This window comes from Lutra lutra, chromosome 9, assembly GCF_902655055.1.
Source record: "Lutra lutra chromosome 9, mLutLut1.2, whole genome shotgun sequence".
In the NCBI taxonomy this organism is placed as follows: domain Eukaryota; kingdom Metazoa; phylum Chordata; class Mammalia; order Carnivora; family Mustelidae; genus Lutra; species Lutra lutra.
The window spans coordinates 25451504-25473223 of record NC_062286.1 but is presented as its reverse complement, the minus strand read 5'-3'; the positions used below and the strand labels follow the sequence as shown (position 1 = coordinate 25473223).

The 21720-nt window shown below is 41.5% G+C and overlaps 1 protein-coding gene across 1 annotated transcript in view; it reads left to right on the top strand.

The window, feature by feature from the left end:
* The first annotated feature begins 15407 nt into the window (after positions 1 to 15407).
* The window catches only part of SRD5A2 (steroid 5 alpha-reductase 2), a 45053-nt gene continuing 38740 nt past the window's right edge, over positions 15408 to 21720 (top strand). The window contains exon 1 of the mRNA XM_047746009.1: positions 15408 to 15758. Within this exon, the coding sequence (XP_047601965.1) occupies positions 15478 to 15758 (281 nt within the window). The 5' untranslated portion in view covers positions 15408 to 15477. The remainder of the gene's footprint in view (positions 15759 to 21720) is intronic.

Sequence of the window (21720 nt, the reverse complement as noted above, 5' to 3'; positions counted from 1 at the left end):
CTCTCCAAAACACGTTGTTTCCTGTCTTGCTAATTTTGGCCATTCTAACCGGTGTAAGGTGGTATCTCAATGTGGTTTTAATTTAATTGATGGCTAGTGATGATGAACATTTTTTCATGTGTCTGATAGCCATTTGTATGTCTTCATTGGAGAAGTGTCTGTTGATATCTTCTGCCCATTTTTTCATATGATTATCTGTTTTGTGTGTGTTCAGTTTGAGGAGTTCTTTATAGATCCTGGATATCAACCTTTTGTCTGTACTGTCATTTGCAAATATCTTCTCCCATTCTGTGGGTTGCCTTTTTGTTTTGTTGACTATTTTCTTTGCTGTGCAGAAGATTTTGGCCTTGATGACGTCCCAAAAGTTCATTTTTGCTTTTGTTTCCTTTGCCTTTGGAGACATATCGTGAAAGAAGTTGCTGTGGCGGATATCAAAGAGGTTACTGCCTATGCTCTCCTCTAGGATTCTGATAGATTCCTGTCTCACGTTGAGGTCTTTTATCCATTTCGAGTTTATCTTTGTGTATGGTGTAAGAGAATGGTCAAGTTTCATTCTTCTACACATCAGCTTTGCTTTTCTTTTTCAAAATCGCTTTGGCTATTCATGATCTTTTGTGGTTCCATACAAGTTTTAGGATTGTTTATTCTAGTTCTGTGAAAAATGCTGATGGTATTTTCACAAGGATTGCATTAAATGTGTAGATTGCTTTGCAAAAGAATGAAACTGGACCACTTTCTTACACCATACATAAAAATACACTCAAAATGGATGAACGTATAGATTGCTCTAGGCAGCATAGACATTTTAGCAATGTTTTTTCTCTCGATCCATGAGCATGGAATGTTTTTCCATCTTTTTGTATCTTCAATTTCTTTCATGAGTGTTTTGTAGTTCCTTGAGTATAGATCCTCTTTTGTTAAGTTTATTCCAATGTATCTTATATTTTTTGGTGCTATTGTAAATGGAATCAATTCTCTAATTTCTCTTTCTACAGTTACATTGCCAGTGTATAAGAAAGCAACTGATTTCTGTGCATGATTGTATCCTGCCACATTACTAAATTGTTACATGGGTTCTGGTAATTTGAGGGTGGAGTCCTTTGCATTTCCCACATAAAATATCAAGTCATCTGCGAAGAGAGAGAGAGTTTGACTTCTTCTCTGACAATATGAATACCTTTTATTTATTTTTGTTGTCTGATAGCTGTTGCTAGGACTTCTAGTGCTATGTTGAACAGTAATGGTGAGACTGGGCATCATTGTTGTGTTCCTGATCTTCAAAGTGCTGGAACAAAGACACCTAAAGTTTGCATGGAGCCAGAAATGACCCCAAATCACCAAGGAAATGCTGAAAAAGAAAAACTATACTGGTGGCATTACGTTGTCTGATTTCAAGCTATGTTACAAAGCTGTGATCACCAAGAGAGCATGGTACTGGCACAAAAAGAGACACATTGACCAATGGAACAGAATAGAAATCCCAGATATGGACCCTTAACTCTATGGTCAAACTCTTTGTCTATGGACAAAGCAGGAAAAGTATGCAATGGAAAAAAGACACTCTCTTCAATAAATGATGCTGGGAAAATTGGATAGCTATATACAGAAGAATGAAATTCAACTGTCCTCTTACACCATACACAAAGATACACTCAAAATGGATGAAAGACCTCAATGTGAGACAGGAATTCATCAAAATCCTAAAGGAGAGCATAGGAAGTAACCTCTTTGACATCAGCCACAGCAACTTCTTACTAGACATGTCTCCTGAGGCAAAGGAAACAAAAGCAAAAATAAACTATGGGGACTTCATCAAAATAAAAGCTCCTGCACAATGAAGGAAACAATCACCAGAACTAAAGGGCAGCCTTTGGAATGATAGAAGATATATGCAAATCACATATCTGACAAAGGGTTATTATCCAAAATCTATAAAGAACTTACCAAACTCATTATCCAAAAAACCCAAATAATCCAGTTAAAAGATGGGCATAAGACATGAATAGACATTTTTCCAAAGAAGACATCCAGATTGCTAACAGACACATGAAACAATTTTCAGTATCACTCATCATCAGGGAAATACAGATCAAAACTATAATGAGAGACCACCCTACACTTGTCAGAATGGCTAAACTTAACAATACAGGAAACAACAGGTGTTGGTGAGAATGCAGAGAAAGGGGAACCCTCTTGCTGTTGGTGGGAATGCAAACTGGTGCAGCCACTCTGGAGAACATTATGGAAGTTCCTCAAAAAGTTAAAAATAGAACTACCATATGATCCAGCAATCCTGCTTCCGGGTATATAGTCAAAGGAAATGCAAACGAGATATCAAGAAGATTATTTGCACTCCCATGTTTATTGCAGCATTGTTTACAAGAGCCAAGATATGGAAACAATGTAAGTGTTCATCAATGGATGAATGGATAGCAAAGATGTGATAATGGAATATTATTCTGCTATGAGAAAGAAGGAAATTCTGACATTCGTGACAACATGGTTGGACCTTAAAGATATTCTGTTAAGTGAGATAAGCCAGACAGAGAAGGACAAATATCATGACATTATTTATATGTAGAATGTAAAAAGACTAGACTGAGGAACAAAGAGTAGAATTGTGGTTATCAGGGACTGGAAGGTGGTAGAATTGGGGAGATAGTGTTAAAAGGTACAAAGTTGCAACTAGTAAATAAGTAAGTTCTGGAGATCTAATGTACAGCATAGTGACTTATCTTTTCACTTTCTTGGTGGTGTTACTGGCAGAAAGGTTTTTAGTCTTAATGAAACCAAATTGATCTTTTTTCCCCTTTTGTTACTTGTGCTTTGTGTTATATCTAAAAAACATTGCCTAATTTAAGGTCATGTTAATACATAACAATTTAAGGTCATGTTTTCTTCTAAGAGTTTTATAGTTTTAACCCACATTTATGTGTTTGACCTATTTTAGGTTAGTTTTTGTATATGGTGAATTTTAGGATCAGCTTTTCCATTTCTGAAAAGTCATCTGGGATTTTTTTTTTAAAGATTTTATTTATTTATTTGACAGAGAGAGATCACAAGTAGACAGAGAGGCAGGCAGAGAGAGAGAGGGAAGCAGGCTTCTTGCTGAGCAGAGAGCCCGATGCGGGACTCGATCCCAGGACCCTGAGATCATGACATGAGCCGAAGGCAGCGGCTTAACCCACTGAGCCACCCAGGCGCCCCTCATCTAGGATTTTTGATAGGAATTGAATCAGACTGCCATAACAAAATACCATAGACTAGGTGCCAATAAACTTAAATTTATTGTGATAATTCTGGAGACTAGAAATCCAACATCAGAATACTAGCAAGTTGATGTCTGGTGAGAGCTCTCTCCTTGGGCCACAGATGGCTGCCTTCTCACTGTTTCTTCACATGGGAGAGAGAAAGACAGAAAGAGAGAGTGAGAAAGAGAGAGAGAGAGATCTTTTCCTTATAAGGCCATAGTCTTTCATTTGATTACAGCCTGATCCTTATGACCTCATTTGACCTTAACTCCCTCCTAAAGACCCTACTTTCAGGTACAGATAACAGTTACATTAGGGGTTAGGGCTTCACTATACAAATTTTAGGGGAACACAACTCAGTCCATAGCAGGGAGTATGACATCTTAACAATATTAAGGCTTCCAATCCATGAACATAGGATATCTTTCCATTTATTTAAGTAATTTTAAATTTCTTTCAACAGTGTTTTATAGTTTTCAGTGTTTAAGTCTCATTCCTTTTTTTGTTTCATTCCTTTATTTTCTCTAAGTATTTTAGGGGTTTTGGTGCTATTGTAAATGGATTGCTTTTGTAATTTCATTTCAGATTCTTATCATTAATTTTGATTGATATTTGTATATTGATCCTGTATCTTGTAACATTGGTGCACTCTCTTATTTTTGCTAAAAGCTTTTTAGTATTTTACATATAAGATCATGTCCTTTGTGAATATATAGTTTCAGTTCTTCCTTTCCAAGCTGTTACAACCATTTCACATTTCTGTGTTTTGTTCTTGTTAATCTCTTCCTGTCCTCTCCTTCCTATTTTATTATCTTTTTGGATTTTTATTTTAATTTTACTGTGGAATTTGTAGTTATTCTTTTTTTAAATTGAGGTTTAATTTACATATGACATTATGTTAGTTTTGGGTGTACAACATAATGATTCAATGTTTGTATGTATTGTGAAATATCACCACAATAAATCTAGTTAACATTCAACCTTGTATGTAGTAGTTATTCTTTATTAAAATTTTTATAGGGTTGCCCTATGGATTTCAACATTCATTCATAACTGCCACAGTATAGTTATAATTGCAATGTACTACTTCACTTAAAAAATAGAAATCTTGAAGGAGTCAAGATGGCGGAGAAGTAGCAGGCTGAGACTACTTCGGGTAGCGGGAGATCAGCTAAATAGCTTATCTAAAGATTGCAAACACCTACAAATCCAACGGGAGATTGAAGAGAAGAAGAACAGCAATTCCAGAAACAGAAAATCAACCACTTTCTGCAAGGTAGGACTGGCGGAGAAGTGAATCCAAAGCGACGGGAAGATAGACTGCGGGGGGAGGGGCCGGCTCCCAGCGAGCGGCGGAACAACGGAGCAAAATCAGGACTTTTAAAAGTCTGTTCCGCTGAGGGACATCGCTCCAGAGGCTTAACGGGAAGCCCAGGTGGGGTCAGCGCGGCCTCAGGTCCCGCAGGGTCGCAGAAGGATCGGGGGTGTCTGAGTGTCGCAGAGCTTACTGGTATTAGAATGGGGAAGCCGGCTACAGAGACAGAGCCGAGGAGTGACTCTCAGCTTGGGGTTGCCTTGAACCGGTCGCAGGCTCGGTCAGCTCGGAGCGTGGCCGGAGGCCAGGGTGGCGGGAGTCATTGGGCGCTGTTCTCTGAGGGTGCACTGAGGAGTGGGGCCCCGGGCTCTCGGCTCCTCCGGGCCGGAGACTGGGAGGCCGCCATCTTTATTCCCGTCCTCCGGAACTCTACGGAAAGCGCTCAGGGAACAAAAGCTCCCGAAAGCGAACCCCAGCGGATGACTCAGCGCGGCCCCGGGTAAGGGCGGTGCAACTCCGCCTGGGGCAAAGACGCTTGAGAATCACTACAACAGGCCCCTCCCCCAGAAGATCAACGGGAAACCCAACCAGGACCAAGTTCACCTACCAAGGAGAGTGCCGGAATTCCAGAGGAAAAGAAAGCAAAGCACGGAACTCATGGCTTTCTCCCCATGAATTTTTAGCCTTGCAGTTAATTTAATTTTTTTTTCTTTTTCAATTTTTTTTTCTTTTTCTCTTCTTCTGCTGAATTTTTTTTAACTTTTACCGTTTTCTTTTTTTTAACGTTTTTTAAATAGTTTATCTAACATATATATTTTTTTCCTCTTTTTATATTTTTTCTTTATTGGCTTTCTTTTTTTTAATAGTTTCTTTTTTTTTTCTTTCTTTCTGAACCCCTTTTTATCCCCTTTCTCCCCCCTCACAATTCGGGATCTCTTCTGATTTGGCTAAAGCATATTTTCCTGGGGTTTTGCCACCCTTTTAGTATTTTACTTGCTCCTTCATAAACTCTTATCTGGACAAAATGACAAGGCGGAAAAATTCACAACAAAAAAAAAGAACAAGAGGCAGTACCAAAGGCTAGGGACCTAATCAATACAGACATTGGTAATATGTCAGATATAGAGTTCAGAATGATGATTCTCAAGGTTCTAGCCGGGCTTGAAAAAGGCATGGAAGATATTAAAGCAACCCTCTCGGGAGATATAAAAGCCCTTTCTGGAGAAATAAAAGAACTCAAATCTAACCAAGTTGAAATCAAAAAAGCTATTAATGAGGTGCAATCAAAAATGGAGGCTCTCACTGCTAGGATAAATGAGGCAGAAGAAAGAATTAGCGATATAGAAGACCAAATGACAGAGAATAAAGAAGCTGAGCAAAAGAGGGACAAACAGCTACTGGACCACGAGGGGAGAATTCGAGAGATAAGTGACACCATAAGACAAAACAACATTAGAATAATTGGGATTCCAGAAGAAGAGGAAAGAGAGAGGGGAGCAGAAGGTATATTGGAGAGAATTATTGGAGAGAATTTCCCCAATATGGCAAAGGGAACAAGCATCAAAATCCAGGAGGTTCAGAGAACCCCCCTCAAAATCAATAAGAATAGGTCCACACCCCGTCACCTAATAGTAAAATTGACAAGTCTTAGTGACAAAGAAAAGATCCTGAAAGCAGCCCGGGAAAAGAAGTCTGTAACGTACAATGGTAAAAATATTAGATTGGCAGCAGACTTATCCACAGAGACCTGGCAGGTCAGAAAGAGCTGGCATGATATATTCAGAGTACTAAATGAGAAAAACATGCAGCCAAGAATACTATATCCAGCTAGGCTATCATTGAAAATAGAAGGAGAGATTAAAAGCTTCCAGGACAAACAAAAACTGAAAGAATTTGCAAATACCAAACCAGCTCTACAGGAAATATTGAAAGGGGTCCTCTAAGCAAAGAGAGTCCCTCAAAGTAGTAGATCAGAAAGAAACAGAGACAATATACAATAACAGTCACCTTACAGGCAATACAATGGCACTAAATTCATATCTCTCAATACTTACCCTGAATGTTAATGGGCTAAATGTCCCAATCAAAAGACACAGGGTATCAGAATGGATAAAAAAACAAAAACCATCTATATGTTGCCTACAAGAAACTCATCTTAAACCCGAAGACACCTCCAGGTTTAAAGTGAGGGGGTGGAAAAGAATTTACCATGCTAATGGGCATCAGAAGAAAGCAGGAGTGGCAATCCTTATATCAGATCAATTAGATTTTAAGCCAAAGACTATTATAAGAGATGAGGAAGGACACTATATCATACTCAAAGGAACTGTCCAACAAGAAGATCTAACAATTTTAAATATCTATGCCCCTAACGTGGGAGCAGCCAACTATATAAACCAATTAATAACAAAATCAAAGAAACACATCGACAAGAATACAATAATAGTAGGGGATTTTAACACTCCCCTCACTGAAATGGACAGATCATCCAAGCAAAGATCAACAAGGAAATCAAGGCCTTAAATGACACACTGGACCAGATGGACATCACAGATATATTCAGAACATTTCATCCCAAAGCAACAGAATACACATTCTTCTCTAGTGCACATGGAACATTCTCCAGAATAGATCACATTCTTGGTCCTAAATCAAGTCTCAACCGGTATCAAAAGATTGGGATCATTCCCTGCATATTTTCAGACCACAATGCTCTAAAGCTAGAACTCAATCACAAGAGGAAATTTGGAAAGAACCCAAATACATGGAGACTAAACAGCATCCTTCTAAAGAATGAATGGGTCAACCAGGAAATTAAAGAAGAATTGAAAAAATTTATGGAAACAAATGATAATGAAAACACAACGGTTCAGAATCTGTGGGACACATCAAAGGCAGTCCTGAGAGGAAAATATATAGCGGTACAAGCCTTTCTCAAGAAACAAGAAAGATCTCAGGTACACAACCTAACCCTACACCTCAAGGAGCTGGAGAAAGAACAAGAAAGAAACCCTAAACCCAGCAGGAGAAGAGAAATCATAAAGATCAGAGCAGAAATCAATGAAATAGAAACCAAAAAAAACAATAGAACAAATCAACGAAACGAGAAGCTGGTTCTTTGAAAGAATTAATAAGATTGATAAACCCCTGGCCAGACTGATCAAAAAGAAAAGAGAAAGGACCCAAATAAATAAAATCATGAATGAAAGAGGAGAGATCACAACGAACACCAAAGAAATACAGACAATTATAAGAACATACTATGAGCAACTCTACACCAACAAATTTGACAATCTGGAAGAAATGGATGCATTCCTAGAGACATATAAACTACCACAACTGAACCAGGAAGAAATAGAAAGCCTGAACAGACGCATAACCAGTAAGGAGATTGAAACAGTCATCAAAAATCTCCAAACAAACAAAAGCCCAGGGCCAGACGGCTTCCCGGGGGAATTCTACCAAACATTTAAAGAAGAACTAATTCCTATTCTCCTGAAACTGTTCCAAAAAATAGAAATAGAAGGAAAACTTCCAAGCTCATTTTATGAGGCCAGCATCACCTTGATCCCAAAACCAGACAAGGATCCCAACAAAAAAGAGAACTACAGACCAATATCCTTGATGAACACAGATGCAAAAATTCTCGCCAAAATACTAGCCAATAGGATTCAACAGTACATTAAAAGGATTATTCACCACGACCAAGTGGGATTTATTCCAGGGCTGCAAGGCTGGTTCAACATCCACAAATCAATCGAACTGATACAATACATTAATAAAAGAAAGAACAAGAACCATATGATACTCTCCATAGATGCTGAAAAAGCATTTGACAAAGTACAGCATCTTTCCTGATCAAAACTCTGCAAAGTGTAGGGATAGAGGGCACATACCTCAATATTATCAAAGCCATCTATGAAAAACCCACCGCAAATATCATTCTCAATGGAGAAAAACTGAAAGCTTTTCCGCTAAGGTCAGGAACATGGCAGGGATGTCCGTTATCACCACTGCTATTCAACATAGTACTAGAAGTCCTAGCCTCAGCAATCAGACAACAAAAGGAAATTAAAGGCATCCAGATCGGCAAAGAAGAAGTCAAACTATCACTCTTCGCAGATGATATGATACTCTATGTGGAAAACCCAAAAGACTCCACTCCAAAACTGCTAGAACTTGTACAGGAATTCAGTAAAGTGTCAGGATATAAAATCAATGCACAGAAATCAGTTGCATTTCTCTACACCAACAACAAGACAGAAGAAAGAGAAATTAAGGAGTCCATCCCATTTACAATTGCACCCAAAAGTATAAGATACATAGGAATAAACCTAACGAAAGAGACTAAGAATCTATACTCAGAAAACTCTAAAGTACTCATGAAAGAAAATGAGGAAGACATAAAGAAATGGAAAAATGTTCCATGCTCCTGGGTTGGAAGAATAAATATTGTGAAAATGTCTATGCTACCTAAAGCAATCTACACATTTAATGCAATTCCTATCAAAGTAACATCCATTTTTTTCAAAGAAATGGAACAAATAATCCTAAAATTTATATGGAACCAGAAAAGACCTCAAATAGCCAAAGGAATATTGAAAAAGAAAGCCAAAGTTGGTGGCATCACAATTCCGGACTTCAAGCTCTATTACAAAGCTGTCATCATCAAGACAGCATGGTACTGGCACAAAAACAGACACATAGATCAATGGAACAGAATAGAGAGCCCAGAAATGGACCCTCAACTCTATGGTCAACTCATCTTCGACAAAGCAGGAAAGAATGTCCAATGGAAAAAAGACAGCCTCTTCAATAAATGGTGTTGGGAAAATTGGACAGCCACATGCAGAAAAATGAAATTGGATCATTTCCTTACACCACACACGAAAATAGACTCAAAATGGATGAAGGATCTCAATGTGAGAAAGGAATCCATCAAAATCCTCGAGGAGAACACAGGCAGCAACCTCTTTGACCTCAGCCGCAGCAACATCTTCCTAGGAACATCACCAAAGGCAAGGGAAGCAAGGGCAAAAATGAACTTTTGGGATTTTATCAAGATCAAAAGCTTTTGCACAGCAAAGGAAACAGTGAACAAAACCAAAAGACAACTGACAGAATGGGAGAAGATATTTGCAAATGACATATCAGATAAAGGGCTAGTGTCCAAAATCTATAAAGAACTTAGCAAACTCAACACCCAAAGAACAAATAATCCAATCAAGAAATGGGCAGAGGACATGAACAGACATTTCTGCAAAGAAGACATCCAGATGGCCAACAGACACATGAAAAAGTGCTCCATATCACTCGGCATCAGGGAAATACAAATCAAAACCACCATGAGATATCACCTCACACCAGTCAGAATGGCTAAAATTAACAAGTCAGGAAATGACAGATGCTGGTGAGGATGCGGAGAAAGGGGAACCCTCCTACACTGTTGGTGGGAATGCAAGCTGGTGCAACCACTCTGGAAAACAGCATGGAGGTTCCTCAAAATGTTGAAAATAGAACTACCCTATGACCCTGCAATTGCACTGCTGGGTATTTACCCTAAAGATACAAACATAGTGATCCGAAGGGGCACGTGCACCCGAATGTTTATAGCAGCAATGTCTACAATAGCCAAACTATGGAAAGAACCTAGATGTCCATCTACAGACGAATGGATAAAGAAGATGTGGTATATATACACAATGGAATACTATGCAGCCATCAAAAGAAATGAAATCTTGCCATTTGCGACGACGTGGATGGAACTAGAGGGTATCATGCTTAGCGAAATAAGTCAATCGGAGAAAGACAACTATCATATGATCTCCCTGATATGAGGGAGAGGAGATGCAACATGGGGGGTTCAGGGGGTAGGAGAAGAGTAAATGAAACAAGTTGGGATTGGGAGGGAGACAAACCATAAGTGACTCTTAATCTCACAAAACAAACTGAGGGTTGATGGGGGGAGGGGGTTGGCAGAGGGGGTGAGGTTATGGATATTGGGGAGGGTATGTGCTATGGTGAGTGCTGTGAAGTGTGTAAACCTGGCGATTCGCAGATCTGTACCCCTGGGGATAAAAATATATGTTTATAAAGCTGTAAAAAAAAAAAAAGAAAGAAAGGATGAATACCCAAGTTTTGTAGCAACATGGACGGGACTGGAAGTGATTATGCTGAGTGAAATAAGTCAAGCAGAGAGAGTCAATTATCATATGGTTTCACTTATTTGTGGAGCATAACAAATAGCATGGAGGACAAGGGGAGATGGAGAGGAGAGGGGAGTTGAGGGAAATTGGAAGGGGAGGTGAACCATGAGAGACTATGGACTCTGAAAAACGATCTGGGAATTTTGAAGGGGTCGGGGGTGGGAGGTTGGGGGCACCAGGTGGTGGGTATTGTGGAGGGCACAGATTGCATGGAGCACTGGGTGTGGTGCAAAAATAATGAATACTGTTATGCTGAAAAAATAAAAAAATTAAAAAAAAATAGAAATCTTGCAACCTTATGAACTTATATCTCACCAACCTTTTTTTTTATTAGTTATATTTTCCCTTCAGCCACAAGAACTTAACCATTTATTATACTGAAGATATGAATGCTCATAGTTTTTGTTTATTTGCAAATATCCATATTTCACCTTCATTATTGAAAATACTTTTTCTGGATATAGGTAGAATTCTAGGCAGAGATTTTTTTCTTTCAGCATTTTAAAGATGTCCTACTCTCTTCTGATTTACATGTTTCTGATAAGAAGTTAGCTGTTAATCAGATTTTTGTCCTCCTCTATATAATATGTTGTTTTTTTATTGCTCCTTTTAAGATTCATTCTTTATCTTTCACTTTTAATAACTTAAATATTGTTTCTTTGCCTCAGCTTGGGCTTTTTTGTTTTTCTGCTTATTTCTCATTGAATAATTTGAATTTGTAAATTTCTGCCTTTTATCAAACAATCTATCTTCAAGTTCACTTATTCTTCCTTCCATCTTCTCTGTTCAATTTATATCTATCCCATAATTTTTTAATTTCATAAACTGCATTTTTGGTTCTAGAATTTCCATCTTTATTTAAAATCAATTAATTAACATGTAGTATACTATTAGTTAGAATTTCCATCTTTTTAAAAAATTTTATTTTATTTTTTCAGTGCTCCAAGATACATTGCTTATGCACCACACCCATCTTTTAAAAAATCATTGCAGTATCTCATCATTTCCCATTTCTGTACTGTGATTTCATGCATTGAAAGCATGTTTTGTTTTATACTTTACTGAAGTTAATTGTTGCTGTTGGTTAAATTGTGTCTCCCTCAAAATTTCTTCTCTCTCTCTCCCCCCCCTTTTTTTTTCTTTTGAGAGAGAGAGAGAAAGAGCATGGGTGGGGGGAGGTGTGCAGAGAAAGAGGAGGAGAGAGAATCCTAAACAGGCTTCACACTCAGCACAGAGCCTGATGTGGGGCTTAATCCCACAACCCAGAGATTATGACCTGAGTTGAAACCAAGAGTACAATGCTTAACTGACTGAGCCATGCAGGTGACAGGTGACCCTCTCCCTCAAAACCTTGATAGTCAAGTTCTAACTCCAAGCACATAAGAATGTGATCCTACTTGGAAATAGGATCATGGAAGATATAATTAGTTTAAATGAGATTGTGCTGGAGTAGGGTAGGCCCTTAATCCAATATCCCTGGTGTCCTTATAAAAAGAAGAATTTGGGAGCGCCTGGGTGGCTCAGTGGGTTAAGCCGCTGTCTTCGGCTCAGGTCATGATCTCAGGGTCCTGGGATGGAGTCCCACATCAGGCTCTCTGCTCAGCAAGAAGCCTGCTTCCCTCTCTCTCTCTCTCTGCCTGCCTCTCCGTCTACTTGTGATCTCTCTCTGTAAAAAAAAAAAAAAAAAAAAAAAAGAATTTGGACACAGATAAATATACAAAGGGTGAAGGTTATGTTGAAGATAGCAGGCAGAAATTGGAATGAAGCTTCTACATGCCAAGGAATGGCAAAGATTTCCAGCAAATTACCAGAAGCTAGAGGAGAGGCATGGAAAGATTCCCCACTGCCCTCTGAAGAACTAACCTTGCTGACACCTTGATCTTGGACTTCTAGCCTCCAGAACTGTGTGGCAATAAACTTCTGTTGTTTAAGCCATCAAGTTTGTGATACTTTTTAGAGCAGCTTTAGCCAACTATTGCAATTATAATAATTAATTTAAAAGCCTTGTTTGTTAATTCTGAGGTGTGGTTCATCTTAGTATTGGACTCAATTGATTTTTGTTTCTCTTGAGAATGTGTTTTATTGAACTAATTTTTCCTGTATCAGGTAACTTGCACATTATGCATGCTAAGTAGTAGAGGTTATGGGCTATATTTTTTTTCTCTTGCGAATTTTATTTGGTTTGTTTTAGCTGGTAATTTCCTTGGCTGGGATTGAACTTCAGACTTTGTTTCTTGTGTCTGTTCAGAACTTTTGTCTGAGCTGAGTTGCTTTGAGTCTCCTTTGAGTCATCCAGAGATATGGGTAGATAGAGTTTGGGATTCCCTCTCTGGCTCTTTCCTTTTCAAGACTATGGTAAGTTGTTTTTTGTTTGTTTGTTTGTTTGTTTGTTTTTTGCCTGTGTCTCTGCTGCTGCCTTGTGCATTATTCAGACTGCAGTTAGCCCAGGCTGAAAGTCTCAAAAAAGGAGAACTTATGCCTACAGCTTTCCATTTTCTCCTGCCATGTGAAGGTGATTTCCCCATCGGTATCTGTTTGCTGCTGTTCATTCCTAGTAACTTCAGGTAGACTTTTTTCCTCCCCGGTTTTGTCATCGCCTTCTGCTTGTGTGTGTGTGTGTGTGTGTGTGTCAGAATCTTAGTCCATCATGTCTGGAAGCCAGTCTCCTCACCGTCATTTTTGAGGGATATTTTCATTAGATGTGAAATTCATTCATTCATTCATTCATTCTTTTTCTTTCTTTCTTTCAAGATTTTATTTATTTGAGAGAGAGACAGACAGAGAGAGAGAGAAGAGGAGCCCTGAAGAGGGCCAGAGAACAGTGACTCCCCAGTGAGCAGGGAGCCTGAGGTGGGACTCCATCCTAGGACTCTGGGATCATGACCTGAGCCAAAGGCAACTGCTTAACAGACTGAGCCCTTCCCCACCTCCAGCCCCCAGGCACCCTAGATGTGAAATTCTTGGTTGAAAAATTTTCTTCCTTTAGCACTTCAAATGTAGCATCCCATTTTCTTCTGGTTTGCATAGTGTCTGAGAAATCTGTTGTACTTATTACCTTTGTCCCTCTAGTTTTTTTTTTTTTTTTTTTTTTTTTTTTTTTTTTTTTTTTTTACTGGCTGCTTTAAAGATTTTCTTCCTTATCACTGGTTCTCAGCAAGTTGATTGGTGACTGTTAGGGGTGTATGTTCATTTTCCGTAGGGTTTACCAAGGTTCTTAGACCTGTAAGATGGGGTTCTCATCAAGTTTGGAAAGCATCCCAGATATAAGGGAACGACTTCAAATTGGGCAGATGGGACAGTGTGCCTTTCATTGGAACAGCCATTAGCACAGGCAGGAGTGGATAGGGGAAGGAGTGGGGCTCCTGAGGCAGTGACTTGGCGCTAAGAGAGAGGATAAAGAAAGAGCCAAGGAAAGGTGCGGTGTGGAAGGCTGGGGTGGAGACTGAAGTAGGGACGGGAGGAGAAAATTAATAGGGATAAAGTAATCCCTACTAGAGGTGGGACAGGAAGATGGAAGAATGATGCAGGAAGAGAAGGTCAACCTGCAGGAGAGAACCAGGTCAAAAAAGACCGAAGAGATTAAAAGGGCACACATCTTCGGAGAAAGGCAGCTAAGAAGGTCTGGATACTGATTCAGAGAAGGGAAGAAGAGATAGATAACGTACGAGTGGGTGAAGGATGAGAGGAGGGTGGAAAAATGGAAGAAAGAACCACAACTGGATGTTCAGAGCACAGTAGCATCCCCAGTGGCACCACTACGTGTAACCTGACTCGTCAGCTCCAGGACTGGGGAGAGGGCGTCAGGGGGCAGAAACCGTGGACTTCAGCCCGAGTCTGGGGCGGCTGCCGGGGTCCGGTGTTGGAGGAGAGGTGAGGGCGGACTGACAAGATCACTACTCCTAGTCGCAGTCCTTGCTCGTGCACCCGCTTTTAGGGGATGAACCTCTTTAACTCAGGCGGGAGGCCAAGGGGCGCACCCAGCAAGACAGAGAGAAACGGCGGAGCAATGAGGGCCCTGGGGGCCTAGTGGGGTAGTGGGAGCACTGGCTGAGATGTGGAAGGTGCATGAAGCCCCCAAGCAGAAGGGCTGGCGGGCGCGGGAAGTGCCTGGATGCTTGGCCCAGGGTCGTAAGAAGGATGCAGGGCTGAGCGGACCGGGAGTGAAGGAGCGTAGGGAACCAGAGGGATTGGGGAGATCCAGGCTTGGGGTGGTCTGAGCTGGAGACTGCGTGGCGGCCGCCCAGGAGTGTTTTGGGGGCGAGAGGTCGACCCCGACTAAATCGTCCCTGTGGCTTTTCTCTTCTGATTTCCTAGTCCTAGAAGCTGCGGCATCAGAGGGCGATGGGTGAGAACAGGTCTTCGAGGGGCAAAGGGGAGACCAGCGGCAGGCGGTGGAAAGGGCGGGCGCCGGCAGAGGGGCGGATGTGGTCTAGTCCCAGGCGGGGAAGAGAGGACCCCAGGACATGTTTTTGGCCCTTGGATCCTTCCCCACGCCTCGGCTTCCTCCCCAAGCGCCAGCCGAGCGAAACGGGCACTGATGCAGCGCCAAGCCAGGGCTGGCCGCGCCGAGCGAAAGCGAGATGGAAGGGCGGGAGCCAAGGCCGAAGGGGCGGACGCAGGGTGGCGTCTCGCGCCCCATAAAGGGGCCGCGGAGACGGCGCTCTCCTCTCCGCGAGCGGCAGCCGCCGGCGGGGAACACGGCGCGATGCCCCTTCCCTGCCAGCAGAGCCCGGTGCTGGCAGGCAGCGCCACTCTGGCCGCCCTGGGGGCACTGGTCCTGTACCTGGCGAAGCCCTCCGGCTACGGGAAGTACTCGGAGAGCCTACTGCCCACCGCTACCCGCCTGCCCGCCCGCGCCGCCTGGTTCCTGCAGGAGCTGCCCTCCTTCGCGGTGCCCGCGGGGTTCCTCGCCCGGCAGCCGCGCTCGCTCTTCGGCCAGCCTGCGACCGTGCTCCTGGGCCTCTTCTGCGCACATTACTTCCACAGGTAGCGTTTGTTCCCCGCGTGCGCGGCGCCCGGCCAGGTTCCCGGGGTCCAGGAACGCGGCGCACGGGGCATCGCACACCGGAGCGCGGAGCCGCGTTCCAGGGTAGCCCGTGGCGGGGCAGGGCTGCGGGCTGGACGCCGGCCAGGAGAGAAGCCGTCGCGGGGCAGACGCCTCCCGCACTTTCCCGGCCCCGCGCGCCTCTCCCGCCGGCTCCAAACGCTCTGGCTGCTGCGGGGAAGGAGATGGAGCGGGAGGGAGGCGAGCCGGCCGGCTCAGGCTGGGCAGACTGTTCTCCTCCCCAATTCCGCCCGCACCGCGACACCTGCGGCGGCTCGCCATCTCCTTTCCATCTCCCTTCCATCTCCCTTCACCTTTCCTTTGCAGGGCGGGGGCAGGCTGGTTCTGGGAGCCCGAGAGAGAGTCCACGTCTGGGCATCTCTCGGAGAACACCCGGCTCAGACAGTCGAGAACTTAATCTTTGCGGTTCGGAGGGAGGTGGGCAGAGTCTGACACGGACTCCCACCGTGGGAGAGAGAACGGGATGGGAACCCACGGGCCTGAGCGAGAACCCTACTTCTCAGCACCCCTCCCCGCAGAGGCGCGGCGCTTGCCACCAACTCCTCTGCCTGGCCGGTTCCCTGGGACTTAAGCGGGAAGGAGTCGAAGTTAATGTAGAAATCAAATGCTCCTAATTTAAGAATCCCAATCAAGAATCCAGGACAGCTTTGCCTTCTGGTCTAAGGAAAGACTGGAAAGAAATCAAAGGCTCTAGAAGAATGACTGTAGACCCTCGAAAAAGACTCCTAGGGGAAGGGAAGAACACCTGAGTGCAAGTCGCCTGTAGTGTCCAGGCAGTTGTTGTAGCCCCAGTGTAACCGTGTGAGATCTGTGTTGATGTTGCCTGCTTTGTAGACTAAGAAACCGAGGCTGAGTGAGGGTCAGTGACTGAAGGTGATGCAGCTAGTGCCCAGCCACGTTCCAATCTAAGCCCGTGAAACTCCACCGTTCAAGACGTGTTCATCGCCTTAAGCAGGCAGAAACTCCATGCAAGAAGAGTCTATGACAGAGAAAAGTTGCCAAACCAAGTCAAGAAGAACCAGAAGCACAACCTTATTTTGAGTAGAGAATTTCCAAGATCAAAAGATCAAGGAAATCTAGATTAGAAATTAAGGTAAAGAATGCTGGCAGCTGAAAGGCACCGTTCTTTTTCATCAGGATGCCTCATTTCAGGAGAAGTTGTAGAGAAACAAATTTTAACCTGTCTTACCTTCTGGATCTTCTTTATTGGTCAAGATTTCATATTTATGCAATGTGAACCGAAATTTCATTCTTTTAAAAAGATGAGCATTGGCAAGCAATAAGAACTAAAATTTCCGAAATGGGTGTCCTTTCTGCAAATATATACCAAAAGTCTGTTGTGGACAAGGTGCAGTCTTAATGAACAACCATATTATCTTACCCAGATTTAAGTGGCTTAATTTGTACAGAAAAAAAAAAAAAGATGTTGGGTGCAGGAATTAAGAGACTAACTTTTCATTTCACAGTTTTTGGAACCAACTTTTGACAAAAAACATGATTCTATCAGACTGTTAGTTTTATCTTAAAATAACACCTGTCAGTACCATAAACAGTATTTTTATGAGGTCATTTCATCTTAAAGTAATGATTAGTGTTTTCTGATGGTCCTATTAACATAATTTTCAGACTTGTTTTTAAAATTAAAAGTCACTGTGTACAATAAATGATGACCAATCAATACATTAAAAAAAAAAAAAAGAAAACAACCAAGGAAGTAATTACCCATAAAATGAGTATCAACATACTGTCCATCTTCTTTAGAGGAAAATTTAAAATGTAAGTTAAGGATTTTGGGATTGATTCCGACTGAGGGAAAATTGCCCATTGAATTTAACTGTTTCTGAGACATGAAGATGTGATGTTTGCCCACCTTTCCCCCTCGTGTGAACTCTTTTTTTGAGGCCACTGGAGTACTGGATCTGTTATTTTGAGTGCTTATGGGTTATTATGCTCTGCTGAACACTTTTTGTGAATTATCTACTAATTCTCATACCAACCTATGTAGATAGGCACTATTTTTTTCAAAGATTTTATTTTTATTTGACAGAGATCACAAGTAGGCAGAGAGGCAGGCAGAGAGAGAGAGAGAGAGAGAGAGAGGAGGAAGCAGGCTCCCTGCCCAGCAGAGAGCCCAATGTGGGACTCGATCCCAGGACCCTGAGATCGTGACCTGAGCTGAAGGCAGAGGCTTAACCCACTGAGCCACCCAGGTGCCCCGATAGGCACTATTTTCATCTCCACTTTGCAGGCAACAAACTACAGGGAAGAAAGGTTAAAAAATCTGCCCAAGGTCACACAGTAACTTGGGGAACCATGGTTCAGACCCAGGGGGTTTGAATTCAGATCTCAGGCTCTTAGCTACCAAGATAAACTGTTCTATACTTTTTCTTGCCTCCTTGTCTTTGCCTTTTAAAAAAAACTATATTTAGGCTTAAAATTATTATTTTTTTAATTCTGAAAATAATAAATGTGGACTTAAGAAAAAGAAGAAAATAGAAAAAGTAGGAAAACACTCATAATTTCAACACCTAAGTATATCAGTGGTTAATGTTTTGGACATTTCCCTCAAGGCTTTGATTTTTCTTAGTAGATTTTTATACAGGCTTGTTATATTGAATATATTTAGTTTTGTTCTGCCTGGTTACCTAATATTTTTTAATAAGTGTTTTCTTTCATTATCATTAGAATCTTTGTAAGTACAATCTTAATGGCTGCATATGATTTCATTTCATGTAAAAACAATAATTTACCTATCCATTAATTTATTAGTTGGACATTTAATTTGCCCCCTTATTTTGTAGGGGGGAAGCTAGGTTAAAGTGCATTTTTGCAACCTAAATTCTATTCAGAAGTTAGGTGTGTTTTTCAGTTGAGATTTCCAGAAGTAGATCAAAGCCTATGAACATTTTTTTTTTTTTGAGGCTTGAGGAGTCGTGTGGCTTGATGAATGAGGGTACATTAAGAAAAAAGCATCAGGCCCTCTTCTGTAAATTGCTGTGACACAGAGACCAAGATGAAGAGACAAGGGATCAGGAAGAAGGCTGGCTCAGGTGTGGCTTAGACTCTTGCAAAATATCCTTTCAGGACTGTTCAGAACAGCAGTATGTTCTATTGGATAGTAGTTAAAACTCTGCGCTTTTCTCTATACAAAGGTGCCTCCCCAGAATTTAAGTTCCACAAGGCCAAGGATTTTTGTGCCCTCTCTTCATGATTGTGTTCCTAGTGTATAGAAAAGCGCTGGTGCCTAATTAATACTCACTAAATTTGTTGAATGCATGAATGAATTCTACCTCTGACATCGGTACAGGCGGTTGGATTATGGGAGAGCCAGTGATTACTTAGAAATCACCACTGAGATTGCATGGCTAGGTCAACTGAGATAATTCTCCTCCCTTCAGAATCTATTGTTGTGAATGTTCGGATGGTCTAGCCACATGAAAATGATTGCTGTGTAAGCATGTTGTCTAATCCCACTGCCAAAGTTGTTCGAAGTCAGAGTTATCTCTTGTTAGCCTTGCCTGCAGCCCTGGAATGATCCTTTGCTAACACTCTCTGATTGATTTTCATTTTCCCAAGAAGTCTTTGTGTCTTGTGCAATGACCATCACACCACCTATGCCTGTGGCGGTTGATGTCTCTTTCAAGACTTGGATGTGACCTTGGTATTTAGCTGAAGAAGGAAAAGAAACATGTTTTCACACAAAAAAGGAGATTTTATTGTGAAAATTTGCTTGCGGAGTGATTTTTCATGATGTGTATCCCGAAGCACAGTGTAACACACACATTAGAGTTGGTCTAAATTCAGATCTTTTCTGGGGTTTAGATGTTGAAACAGATGACATTTCCTAATTAGCCAAGTAAAATGATGGCTTCCATAAGATGCATTTTTGCTTTATTGGGTAGTTCATTCTCCAGCAGCATGAATTCTTCCTTATTCTTCAAAACTCAGATCAGGATCACTTCCTCCAAGAAGCCTTCTCTAAATCCCTTCTCTGCTGTAAATCCAGGTGTGATACCATTCCTTGGGCTTTCATAGCAGCCAGTGTGGCCTTCTAAGATACACTTTACACTTGGGACCGTAATTATCTGCTCTATGGAAACTCCATCTTCATCTGTCCAGCCTCCTCATTTTACAGAAGTAAAGCACCAGGAGGTTTAGTCAATTAGGGGCAAAAAAGAGGTTGGAATTTGAGTCCCCTGATGCGCCTCGTCAGTGCTTCTCCAATCTCGAAAGAGATGCCGATGTCTGAACTATTCAGAAGTAATCAAACCTCATGAAGGAAACAAATGGATGGTTGCCCGAGGAGGAGGTGGGTAGTCAATGGGCAAAATGAGTGAGGAGTGAAGGGGGATGGGAAATATAGGCTTTCCCTAACGGGATGACTAAGTCACGGGGTGGAAAAGTGCAGCCAGGGAATACAGTCGATGGTATTATGATAGCATCATATGGTTACAGACGGTAACAGTGTGGTGAGCATAGCCTAATATATAAATTTGTCAAAGCACTATGTTGTACACCTGAAACTAATGTAACATTGTGTGTCAATGATACTTAAATTAAAAAAAGAGAGAGAAATGTGTTTTTAAATATAAAACAAACTCATAAAAACTAAAACAAACAAACAAACAAACAAAACAAACAAACAAAAAACCCTCTAAAAACCTCATGAAGAAAATTATTCATTGGCTAAGAATCAGAATATTGACTGATGCTTATAACAGAAACCACCTAGACAAATTTCTTTTCTTACAGATTGAGATGCAGGATGAGCCACATTCTGGTGGTTGCTTAATTATGTGTTAAGGACATTATGAGGCTTAATTTGATCAAGTAGGATTAACTGTAAGATTCTTTAGCATGAGGGTTAGCAAACTTTTTCTGTAGAAAAGCCATACAGAGGCATACAGAGAACTACTGTTCTCTGCTACTGTAGCATGACAGCAGCCACAGATAATATATGCACAGATGAATGTGGTTGTGTTCCAATAAAACTTTATTTACACAAACAGGGAGTGGGCACTATTTGGACTATGGCCCACAGTTCTTGCCAGCCCCTCCTTAAGAAAACTGTGAATGGCATAGCTTTCTAATTAGTAAACTGATGCATTCCTGGCAGTACTATAATAAAATTTTGTTAAATCCTGTAACAAAGCAGTGGGCCAATTCTAGAATATTTCTGGTCCATCTAAACAGGAAATTGGTACTAACATCATTTCCTGAGAATTCTCAGGTTCTAAGTCCTTTCTCTAAACACTTGTGGGAAATAGAAGGAGTCTTGGAGTTTACATTCTAAATGGGATGACATCATGAGCACATCTTAAAAAAGTAGAGCTCTGTTTGCCAAAAATATAGACAAGCGTTAGAGAACTTGGCCATTTCATTTATGCCACATTGAAGAAAAGCTGAAATTCTTGCTCATAACGTTGAAGTTCTTGCTCATAAAGTTCTACCATAATGTTGCTTAAAAAGAACAAATAAGATCAGGAAACAATGATCCAAATTGGTGAAGTGATGTGTATGAAGTCACATGGCTAGGAAGGAACAGAGTGGGGCTTGAACCCAGTGTCCTGATTCTTTCTCATAGTTCCACATACTCAGAACCATGCTAGGTCCTGTGCAAGATACCAAAGTACAACACCTTGACCTCCAGGATGAAGGCAAGAAGAATAATTATGAATCATTATGTGTTTATCATTCTTTCTGGTGTGAAAGTGGGTATTGGCAATGTCAGTCTGAGAGGCATAGAGCAGGTGGGAGGATGCAAATTGAGGGGGACCTATAGGGAGCCATAGTCATGCCACTGAACATGCTGTCTGTGGTGCTTATCTGTGCTTGAGTGTGTACATGGACCAGAGGGCACTCCTCTCTCCCACCCAAGTTCAG